General features: G+C 35.9%; 1 protein-coding gene across 3 annotated transcripts in view; it reads right to left on the minus strand.

The window, feature by feature from the left end:
* Nucleotides 1-12931, minus strand: part of RASA2 (RAS p21 protein activator 2) — a 121998-nt gene that overhangs the window by 70460 nt on the left and 38607 nt on the right. For all 3 annotated transcript variants that reach the window (XM_042956312.1, XM_042956311.1, XM_042956313.1), the window contains exon 4: nucleotides 9583-9677. In XM_042956312.1, the coding sequence (XP_042812246.1) occupies nucleotides 9583-9677 (95 nt within the window). The remainder of the gene's footprint in view (nucleotides 1-9582; nucleotides 9678-12931) is intronic.

A 12931-nucleotide genomic window follows, 5' to 3' on the forward strand; every position in this document is an offset into this window, starting at 1 on the left:
CAGAGCCTACCTAATACGTTCATTATTCCTACTGGCTGTTGAAGAGACCATTCCTTTGGTATTAGTCAGCAATAACATAATTGTGTATTTAACCTGGTCAAGAAAAGACTGGGGACAGAATAGGTAACCACAAGACATATACTGTCAGGGTGGAACACTAAAATTAAAAAGCATTATGAATTAGGGGCATCAGGGTGGCTCAGTTGGCTGGACATCTGACTCTTGATTTTGGCTCAGGTCATGATCTTGTGGTTTGGGGTCGAGCTCTGTGCTGATAGCAGGGAGCCTACTTGGGATATTCTCTCTCTCTCTCTCTCTCTCTCTCTCTCTGTCTCAGGGTCAAGCCTTGTGTACGGCTCTGCACAGATAACAGGGAGCCTGCTTGGGATTCTCCCTCTCTTCTTCTCTCTCTCAAAATAAAGAAATAAACTTTAAAAAAAGCATTATAAGTTAAATCAAGGAAATTATCATTTCTAAACTATGAAACACTACCTCATTGTATACTTTAACATGAAAGTATGTACATGATACTTAGCAAAAGAAACAAGTTAGAAAATAGGTTGTATAATGTTAATTTGGAAAAATGAAACATACTATATATATTACTATATGAATTTACTACAAGTCATCTACTAAAACACTGACAGAAGTTATCTTTGGGTGGTAGGATTTCAGATTTTTTTGCTCATCTAGATTTAAAAAATTTCTACTACCAAAGAGTCCTGTTTTTTAGGAAAAATAAAGTTTTAAAAAATTACTTGAAACTACTTTTCAGTATTAGAAACCCAAATCTATGAACATCTTAGAGAAAATATTTAGTATTCCTTAATACATTCATACAAAAGTTTGGTTTTATTTACATCTGTCATCATTTTATAGATTTGGATTATAGCAAAACAAGTTAGGTATTTTTTGTTTTGTTTTGTTTTGTTTTTGGAGAGGGTAGTTTTGGGTTCAGCAAAACATTTCCTAGTCTCCTCTGAAGCCAGGTGATAGTGGCTAAGGACAGCCATATGATACAATTTTGGCCAATAATATATTAGTAGAAGTTGCTGGTGGGGCATCTGAAGAAGCTTGTTGAATGGGACTCCCTAACTGCAGCAGTGGCTTGAGAGGCTGAAGAACTTAAACAAGGCAGTCTACAGTCTCATGGTGCTGGGCATATAAAAACTGGAGCCCAAGGCCCAACAAGGTAGAGTGCCACTGGCAAATACACAGGCTTTCTGTTGGAACCTCTGAAGGACTATGCCTAAAGAGTAAGAGTGAACAACACTGACCAGCCTTTACAAAGACCAAAACTGGGGTGCCTGGGTGGCTCAGTCGGTTACAAGTCTGACTCTTGATTTCGGCTCAGGGCACGATCTCACAGTTAGTGAGATCAAGCCCCATGTCAGATTTTGTGCTGATAGCAAAGAGCCTGCTTAGGATTCTCTCTGCCCCTCCCCAGCTTGTGTATGCATGCACACTCATTCTCTCTTTCCCAAAATAAATGAACAAATGTTAAAAACAAAACAAAACAAAACAAAACAAAAACAAAGACCAAAACCTAGCCTAGAATCAGCCAAACCCCTAACCTCTAGATATGCCAAAAGTAAAAAACTAAATCTTCAGGGCGCCTGGGTGGCTTGGTCGGTTAAGCATCCGACTTCGGCTCAGGTCATGATCTCACGGCCCATGAGTTCGAGCCCCGCGTCGAGCTCTGTGTTGACAGCTCAGAGCCTGGAGCCTGTTTCAGATTCTGTGTCTCCCTCTCTCTCTGCCCCTCCCCTGTCCATGCTCTGTCTCTCTTTGTCTCAAAGATAAATAAACGTTAAAAAAAAAATAATTAAAAAAAACTTTATAAAAAAAAACTAAATCTTCTCTGAAGGAAAAAAAACATCATCATCCACAGCTTCAAGTTATATATAAACTATTTCATATTTTTCAATGTCCAGCATTCCATCAAAACTTATGAAGCATGCCAGAAGACATACACCAAAAACAAAAATGAAAATAAAAACCAACAAAAAGCAGTCAATTTATAGGAGGTGCAAATGTTGGAGTTAACTGACAGAGGTCAAAAGAACTGCTTAACGGGGCGCCTGGGTGGCTCAGTCGGTTGAGCATCCGGCTTCAGCTCAGGTCATGATCTCTCGGTTTGTGAGTTCGAGCCCCGTGTTGGGCTCTGTGCTGACAGCTCAGAGCCTGGAGCCTGCTTCAGATTCTGTGTCTCCCTCTCTCTGCCCCTCCCCTGCAAACAGTCTGTCTTTCTCCATCTCTCAATAATAAATAAATGTTAAAAAAAATTTTTTTTAAATAGCTGCTTAAAATATTTACTAAGGTAGACAACAAAATGAAAAAGCCAACAAAACACTGAAAACTATAAAGTGTATCAAAAGAAAAATTTAGAATTAGGCAATAAAATAACCACAATGATGTATTCAACAGCAAATTAACCACAGCTGAAACGAGAACTGGTAAGATGGGAGATAAATTAGTCAATGGAAAATATCCACAGTGAAGCACAGAGAGGGGGAAAACATAAGAGACACAGGAAAACATAGGAAAATGGTCTATTATTCATGTAATAGGAGTCCCAGAAGAGGAGACAGATAAAATAGGGAAGGAGAGAAAAAAAAGATAAAGAAATAATTGCCTGGAATTTTCCAAAACTAAAGAAAGACATCAAGGCAGAGATCTAAGAGCCCCTATGAACACCCATAGGATAAACATAAAACCATATGAAGGCAGAGCATAGTAAAACTGCTAAAAGCAGATCAAAAGAAAATCCTAAAAGCAACTAGAGAAAACGGAGACATTAGCCACAATGAACCAACTACAAGACTCTGATAAGAAACTATTTTTGATGATAAATATGCAATGTGATTTGGTCCATTACTGCTTTCTTATTACCCAATCTCCTAAGGGAGGTTCAATGACATAATAGTATACTTTTCATATATGTCAGAAAATATTGGGAAGATTAGATAACTGGCAAGGTATTTTCTATATTTTATTTAAAGTAAACCAAATAAGGGGTGCTTAGGTGGCTCAGCCAGTTAAATGTCTGATTTTGGCTAGGTCATGATCTCCCAGTTCGTGAGTTAAAGCCCTGCATCGGGCTTTGCGCTGACAGCTCTGAGCCTGGAGCCTGCTTCAGATTCTCTGTCTCCCTCTCTCTCTGTACCTCCCCAGCTCATGCTCTGCTTCTCTCTCTCAAAAATAAACATTAAAAATTAAAAAAAAATAAAGTAAACCAAATTCTTGGGAGCTATTCTATATATATCTTGTAGCAATGATTACGTTAAGTTGATATATGCAATTATATCACGTTAATTTGTACTAGGAAGCATATTTAGGAACTTATATTACTCTAGGATTATATGAAAGTTGAATATTTTATATTAAATATAGCTAACTTTATTTCAATTACTTTTACAAAATTTCACACAAAAATCTGTATTTTTATAGAAGATATCATGAGAATTTCTGCATACAGGTTCAGAAACTCAGGTGAATTACAAGTATTTGGGCAAAACCCAATGCACATACTTAAAAACTTCTTTAGTCTAGATTTTTTTTTTAGTTTTTATCACAAAATACTACATTATAACAACCATTCCACATAAAAGAACTCAGTATATTTTAACTGGTGGTAAGTTTTCTTTATATGGGGGGGAGGGAAAATCCCAACTTCTTGTTATCTGACAGATATTTTCATATATAGTAAATCATTTTGGACACAATTAGCTGTCAGATGAAAAACAAAATAAAGGTTTTACTTAATCTCTCTTATTTATGGGTAGATTTGTTCTTCTCCTTAAAGAAGTATTTATTGGGGTGCTTGGGTGGCTTGGTCCGTTAAGCGTCCGACTTCGGCTCAGGTCATGATCTCACGGTCCGTTAGCTCGAGCCCCGCGTCGGGCTCTGTGCTGACAGCTCAGAGCCTGGAGCCTGTTTCAGATTCTGCGTCTCCCTCTCCCTCTGCCCCTCCCCTGTTCATGCTCTGTCTCTCTCTTTTTAAAATAAATAAATAAATAAATAAACAAACAAACAAACATTAAAAAAAAATTTTTTTTTAAAAGAAGTATTTATTACAATCTAGAATGGCCCCTGTTATTTCACATTTACAATTTTACAAATGAAGTTTTTACAAAATTGACCTGTAACAATGAATTATACCTTTATGTTCACTGTCTTTTAATCAGGCATGTAAAAAACCCCAGATGTATGTACTATTAGGTATGATCATCGCATTTATTATTTGTAATACTTGTTTAAAGTGTAGGGCAGAGGCCATATTAAAAAAAAAACCATAAAACAATCAATAGCTTATGGCATGATCCAGAAATTCAAGATAAGCTTGTTGGTAAAGACTTATTAACTAAGTCATTACATCAAAAAGACATGATTGACAGCGCATCTGGATTTACTGCTTGTACAAGTTGTATGAGACAAACACCCTTAATTAATGAGAGTACCAACTTCTCCAGATAACAGATATGGTTTAATCAGTCTTATGTAAAGGCATACTCTTTATCACAGCACCTAAGAACTAAAGAAAGGAAAAATACTTCAAGTTTGTTGTGAATTCTAGGACTATATAGCTAAGAGCATGGCTGCTGATCACTGAAGCCAAAAAGAGGATTTATAGAAAGAGGCACCCACAGAATCCATATTAACTTTACTTATGTGGAAAAGAGTAGGAGAAAGAACATTAAGTTTAGTAGGATGATAACCACAACCAGAAACTGAGGAAGAGAATGCTTCAAAAACGAAGAGTGGTCCACTGTATCAAAGCTGCTGGAAGATCATGTAAGAGGGGGACTGAAAAATGTCCACCAGACTTATTGATACAACGTCATGGATAACATTATGGAGAGTCTTTTGTGTTCTCCCTCTGGCCCATTGTGGGGTATGAAGGCAGATAAGAGAGGGTTAGGAAGAGAATGGTTCAAATGGAGGGAGAAACTGCAAAACAAAAACAAAAAAGAAACAGAAAAAAAAAAGGAAAAAATACATTCATGAAATATTAATAATATCTCAAATGTCTGAAAACTGAAAATAATTCTCATTAAAAAAATTTTTTTTAACATTTATTCATTTTTGAGACAGACAGAACATGAGCGGGTGAGGGGCAGAGAGAGAGGGAGACAGAGAATCTGAAGCAGGCTCCAGGCTCTGAGCTGTCAGCACAGACTCCAAGATCATTACCTGAGCCGAAGTCAGACATTCAACCGAATGAGCCACCCAGGCACCCTGAAAATAATTTTCATTTTTAATGGCAATAATAAAGCATCCGGGAAACAATCCAAAGTAAGAGGTTAGTGTTCTTTGTAATTTTCAACTGTTTTGATATAAAACCCATCTTACTACTACTGGGATCTTTTCATTTGAAGGCTAAATTACATTTCTGCATATTACTTCCCTACAACTTCAGAACTGAAGGGAATCCTATACAATGAAGTTCTCATTTCACAGATGAAGATTCTCAGACAACAACAGGTTAGCAACTGTTTTGGGTACAAATGCCAATTAGTGGTAGAGCTGGGAAACAAACATCTTCCCCTCTGAGGGAGAGATGCCAATAATTTCTTCCACCCAAACCCTTTCTTAGGGGTGATGCCTACCCAAAGTCCCAAAATAGACTGCTTTACAGTAACTTTGCCCCAATCATACCAATTAGAATGCAGTGGACATATGACCCAAGTTGGGCCAAATTCTCTAAATTGTGGCAGAGAACTAAATCAGATCTTAGAAGGTGAGGGGTTGTAGGGTCACGTAAACTCAGGCTGATGTGGGCATTTTTTTAGCTGTCAGGAAGAGATTAGAGAGAAGCAGAAGTGAGAAACATGTAATCTCATCAGATATACAAATGAATACAAGGGAATCTCATCATTAAATAGTGGGTTTTGTTCCTTTCATTTTGCAAAGTGAATAGTATTAAAATGAGAGTACAAGATAGGAAATATTAACTATTCATTTTACAAAATAAGAGGGAAGGAAAAAACACTAAACAGTGAGCACTTATACTCAACAAGCATAGTGAGCATATGAATAAGAAAATATGAATCAGTGGATTCAGTTCCCAAGTGCCCCTTGCAGTATCTACTGCTGCACTGAGTGAAAGTCCACAGTTTAAAGATACAATATAGGGGCGCCTGGGTGGTTTGGTCAGTTAAGTGTCCAACTCTCGATTTTGGCTCAGCCGTTCATGGGACTGAGTCCACGATGGGCTCTACACTGACAAAACAGAGCCTGCTTGGGATCCTCTCTCTCCCACCCTCTCTCTACCCCTCCCCCACTCACGTTCATACACTCTCTCAAAATAACTAAACGTTAAAAAAAGATACAATACATATTTTTCATTCACCATGGTCCCGAATGCAAGCCAACTATTTTATGTAGTAGTCAACCAAAAACAAACTACCCAATATTTTAGTGCACTTTATGAGAAGTTAAAATCTTTTCAAAAATAATTTTGACTATGTAAACTGTATCTAGATTATTATTGTAAGAACCTGATCTCCACTTAAAAGGCAGCTCCTCTTAAGTAAATGCCTGACAACTTCCAGCTCTCACTGGCCATACCAAAGTTCCTGTAATTATACTCTAAGAAGTTCCCTAGGAACTTTCAAATGCCCCTCCCTTTTTCTTTAAGCTAATCTGAGTAGGCTTCTGTTCCTTATACTCAGATGTTCTCTCCTAATAACCTGCTGAAGCCTTTTCATGCCCAACAGTACGAATAGTGGAAAGCAAGAAAGCTTTTTTAGAATCAGACAAGATCTCTATTGGAACCATGGTTCCATCACCTAATAGTTCTATGACTTTGGAGATGTCATTTAACCTCTATGAATCCATTTTCTATATTTGTACAATGGAGTTATTAAGGCTACCTACATCTCATAATGCTTTTCTGAAGATTAAATGAGAAAATGTATATTAAGTACTTGGTACTGTGCTTGGGATACACCATCTAATCACTAACAGTAACTACTAGGCGGAATCCCTACTGAACCCATTCCTTCTCGGGATGGCTCCATCAACTGCTCTTATTTCCATGGTATTTTGTAAAATTCAATAAAATGTATGCAAGTGAACAAATCTATTAACAAAGTAGGATTTGTATGAAACGTAGGCTACTCTTCTTTTCTAGGCTCACAAAGTTAATTTAGTATTCCTGTATCAGTTTTGGGGCCAAACAACAGTATTTCCAATAGTACCATATTAACCTGAAAGGTGTTCTACATCCTCCCAGCCACTAATGTACTCTTCTTTCTAAAATGCGTTTAAAATTTTGGGGCGCCTAGGTGGCTCAGTTGGTTGAGCGTCTGACTTCGGCTCAGGTCATGATCTTACAGTTTGTGGGTTCAAGCCCCGCATCAGGCTCTGTGCTGAGAGCCTGCTCAGAGCCTGCAGCCTGCCTCAAATTCTGTGTCTCCTCTCTCTCTGCCCCTCCGCGGCTCATGCTCTGTCTCCCTCCGTCTCTCAAAAATAAATAAATGTCAAAAAAAAAAAAAAAAATCTAAAGTGTGTTTAAAATTTTTTAAAAATGTTTATTCATTTTTGAGAGATACTGAGCATGAGAAGGGGAGGGGCAGAGAGAGAGGGAGACACAGAATCTGAAGAAGGGTCCAGGCTCTGAGCTGTCAGCATAGTGCCTGATGCAGGGCTCTAACTCATGTACCATGAGATCACGACCTGAGCTGAAGTTGGACACTCAACCGACCGAGCCACCCAGGCGCCCCTAAAGTGTATTTTAAAGAGACCTTACTAATTATCATTTAAGCAAAAAACTTGTAAAGGTTAATAACTCATGGTCATGAAAATCATTCATAACAAATAAAAAATGTTGACATTATCTCTAACAATGAAATGCTATTTCCAGGATTTTATGATTCAGAGATGAGTTTTACACACTCAACTGAATTAAATCCTGTTATCTAATACTAATCTCTAATGCCATCTCCAAGAATTACATATTCCAGAGAGATTTCTACTTTTTGAGAGTTGGGGGAATTAGATCTTTTACCAAACTTATACTGGCCATAAGAATGAATTTTAATAAATTACATCTTTAATATAAAACTCAAATTTCATTTTATACCAAATTATCAAAGCCTTTTCTTGTCTCACTTTTTGTTAAAACTATTAAAAAGGAAAACCTTTAATAGTTTTAAGTTAAAAACTTTAAGACTTTCATATCTGCCTTTTGGTAAAGGTATATTATGAAAATGGCCACCTGAGTGACTGATGGTAAACAGGTATTTAATATTTGTGTAGCAATTAACAGTTTTTAAAACACTGTTAAAAATATTTCACTGAATTCTCACAACCATAGGCATCAACATGGCAACTTTTATTTCGATTTTATAGAAATAAAATTCAAGGTCAGTAAAGCAACCACATATGAAAATTAGGATCTAAATTTTCTGACTTCTTGTGCAAAAGCCTTTCCATTTTGTCACACTGTCTTCCACCTGTGTGGTATACAATAGTGGCTAATTGGAATCTAACAGTTACTGCCAAATAGAATGAAAAGAACATTAAAATGAGGTAGAGTGAATAAAATAGGAAAAGTTTCAATTATATTTTGTACTTAAGAAGGGGTTTTATATACAAATACTTAAGTTTTTGAGAATTTAATCAAAGAGAATGCTTGAGAGGTTATGAGGAAATAGAGACACACGCACTTTATTTGCAAATATCTGTGGGTGCACGTAAAGTGCTTTTTCTTGTCTTAAACTTCTGTTTGAGTCACAGCGGCAAATTATAACTTCTTTTAGAGAGGAAGAATCCTGCTTACAGTATGTCCTCGGGAAATGGTTTCACAATCCTTACCATATTTTATATATAAACAGAGTTACAAAAAAAGGATTCCCTTCAGATAGAAATAACAATTTCTAAGAGAAACTCAGACTTTTCAGAAAGAAATAGAAAGTTAAGCTACTTGGCTGAACATGTATTTTTACTCACATATAGAATCTGTAAGAACTCTTACTCTGGCAAGAGGAAAGAAGAGCTTTAAAAAGGTAATAATACCCTTCCAAATAAAAAGAAGGGTGAACAACAGGAAGGGCGGGTGTGGGAATGAAAGGCTCTGCAAGGTGGGCTGAGGCATGGTTTGAATGAATATTTTCCCAATACTAGTTTATTAAGAGAATAAACAACATCCTGGTCAAAACAGATAAAATCACAGACTTCTGGGATTCTCTTCAAAGTTAGAATTAACGTAGCTTTTCTCTTAAAAAAAATTTCCCAACCAAAAAAATTAATAATTTGCCATTGCGACTCGAACAAAAGAACTAAAACAGGAAAAAATGTCCCCCTAACATAACTTCCCCAAACACACTCTCTCTCTCTCTCTCTCTCTCTCTCTCTCTCTCACACACACACACACACACACACACACACACACATTATTCTTGAATTCAAGGCAAGGCATTTCTTTCCAGCTATATATTACCTAAAGGTCTATAATATTTGGTCCCAGAATTTAAAATAATGTGTAATAGCGCTGTCTGTATAAACTAGAATAGTTTGTTTTCCACACACTTTCTGCATGCTGACAATCTCTTATACCACTTAAGCCTTAGTATTTACCTGAACCTCTGAATTGGAGTCAACAGGCTGTAGTAAAAACCAAGTTTCTTTGCCACTGTGGTTACATAAGTCTTCTTTTTTGATGGCTACTTTTCCTATAGGAAACAATGTAAGAGAAACATATTTTGTATAATCATTAGCACTGCTAAAAAAAATCATTAGCACTATTACATGTAATACTTTTAGAAAATATTTTAAAATAATTTGTACCTACTGATATTAAAAAATCCACTTTTTTTTTTTCTCATTAAACTTTTGCTTTAATGGTTCTAAAATTCTATTACAGATTTTTGGTCAAGTTGTTTTCTATATCCTAAAGAATGAAAAAGTGCCTCAGTTCCCCCTGCCCCTTGGCAGACCCTTTTCTGGGTCATTTTGAATCAGGGGATTAGACAAAAATTCAGTTGTATTTACATGCAAATGAATTTTTTAGTACTTACTCAATAGATTCACAGTTTTACCCGAAGTTCATTCCACGTAAAAAGCAATGTACAATGACAGTGTAAACTAATCCTCCCAAACTTTTAACACTATGAATAAACCATATGTTCTATCTAGACAGACATATTTGCATTTAATAAGAGTTCACAAGTTCCAATTAAGAGAAAAAGATAAATACCATATATCACTAACAATTTTAAAAACTGACTTGAAAATTACAGATTAAGACAATAATTTTCTTTAAAATCTGCTTTTATCAAAACATTATAAACACTGCTTATGTTGCTTCAATGCATACCAAAAAATAACAATGATAAATAATAATAATAATCAGGGCAGTTCCCTAAAGAGTTTCTACCTCTTAGAGAAAGATACGGTACAATGAACAAAGTTGTATGAGAGAAAGAAACAGAAATGTTCTTATTATAATGAAGTATTTGCCATGTTGGTACAAAGCATTTCCTTCCTCAATTCAAGTTTTAAGAAGCAGACCCAGTTTTGCATATGACTGACAATTTATTCCAAGACTCTACACAAAAGTTTCAACAAAGAATATATACTAAAGTCAAAGTTCACTTTCTTTCATCAGGTAAGAATTTCACTTTAAGTGTCCTAATTACACTTCGTGCCCTTTCTCTTCTGATCTATCTTGGTCTTTTAGTTCCACATTTGAAAACTTTTAGGAAACAGTAAAAAGTTTTCTATCAGGATTTATAAATTGTTCTGTATCAAGTGGTAAGGAAAGGTATGACAAGAAAAAAAAAAACTCAAAAAAACTTTCTTTAAAAATTTGGAATTAGGTAGTGGTGATGGTTGCACAAATCTGTGAATATACTAAAAACCACTGCAGGGGTGCGTGGTGGCTCAGTCAGTTAAGCGCTTGACTTTGACTCAGGTCATGATCTCACGGTTCATGAGCTCAAGTCCCGCATCAGGCTCTGCACTAATAGTGGGATTTTCTCCCTCCTCTCTCTCTGCCTCTCCTCCCCTGCTCACGTTTTCTCTCTCTCTCTCAAAATAAATAAACATACATACATACATACAATAGTTAGATGATGGATGAATGAATGAATGAATAAATAAATAAATAAATAGGATGAAGTCTAATGTAAAGGCCAAAATCTTCTTGTGAATATATGGAATGTATAATTCATTCAAATCTTGAGGAAATTGCACCAGGAAAATAATATATTTCAGTGGTTTTTTTTTTTTGGTTAAATTTAAGACACAAAATGATGGGAAAACAAATTCTTCCACTACTGGATATATTGATTAAAAGACAAGTACAGAATTTAGGCACTCAAATATTCTTTACACTGTTGAAGAAGTTTAGGTTAAGAGAGAAATTACACAAATCTCTTGATATGTTTCACCTATGGATTATAGCAAATTCCTGGCAAATCAATATTATACTAAGAATGGCTTAAGATACAGAATTATGACAAAGTATTAAGTAGTGTATGTCACAAATGATTATGATTATCAAAAGTCTATCGAGTGGCTCCATTTACCAATGAATCTACTCCAGATATGAACATTAAGGCAATGTATAACAGTTTGATACACACACACACACACACACACACACACACAGAAATAGACCTATATATCCTGTATCTGAAGTTCTTACATTTTGAAAACAACTCATTTCCCCCTTTAAGAATCTTGGTATCTATGCACCATTTATGTTCTCTTTCCAGAAAAATGCAGATATTATCTGGCATGTAATTTTAAGAGAGTTTACTCACCATCCAGTAACTCGCTGAGAGATTCCTGGTTAAGGCCTGATAAGACAGTTTCTAGGATTTTTATACATAATTTATGCATATGTACACAAATATACATGTGTGTATATATTTTCATATTTACAAGTATCACCAAAGCAAGCCCCCAACTTGAAAATAAGGTTTTTGAAAAAGTTTATTTTGAAGTTTACTGGATTAACTGATTCATTTACTCATTCAACAAATAATCACAATACCACTGTGCTTTAAATGGTGATATGATTTCCAGACTCCGCTAACCAAAATCTATTTAATCAGTAATGCTTCTAAAAACTAGAGAGTAGGAACTCTACTCAGATCACTGAGTATCCATCTTTATCACATGTGTCTTCCCAAATGAGAATTCTCTTAGTTCACAGAAGCAAGTACCTTCTTCCTTCTACTGCATATCTTGTGCATCCCTGGCACTCACTGCCATGAAAGAGTTGAATGATTCTGGTCTTCTGAGAGAGAAGCCCTTCTCTGATTAGTTGTAAAAATTCTGTGCCTCTAATGGTCCCAAATATTATCTTAGTTTAGTGTTCACCATTTTGAGCAAAGTTAACTCATCACTTTAGTAGCCATGAAATCACCAACCTCAAAAAAACAAACAAAAAATCTCCCAGGAACAAACTACTCAACAAATTATTTAAAGGTACTATTTCATTTCCCCACTGTCCTGACAAACTCATAGACAGAAAAAGCTCAGACCCAACACACACACACACACACACACACACACACACACACACACACCCCAGATGCTGTATTAGTTCCTTAAAATAAAACAAGGAGAGGAAACACAAAAAGAAATGAAGGAACTGTGGGCACAGAAACTATCTTTGTTGGTCTCAAAATAAAAAAAAAAAGTATTCTCAGCTTTCCAGCACCACTTCTAAACAGCATTTTCTTGCCATCTGTAAAAACTGTGTTATATTTGGGCGCCATTTTTAGATACAACATATTCTTAGAAATTTCATCCTCATACAGATCACCAACTGGCAAATCTTGATAGCCCTGCTCCTACATGGACGCTAGTAGAAATGGATGAAAAGAGCAGATATAAGTAGTGACAACTGTGACTGTCTATACAGGATGAAAATGGATCAGAACACTGAACAAATTCTGGCACACAGTCAACAACA

This window comes from Panthera tigris, chromosome C2 (genome assembly GCF_018350195.1).
Source record: "Panthera tigris isolate Pti1 chromosome C2, P.tigris_Pti1_mat1.1, whole genome shotgun sequence".
NCBI lineage: Eukaryota > Metazoa > Chordata > Mammalia > Carnivora > Felidae > Panthera > Panthera tigris.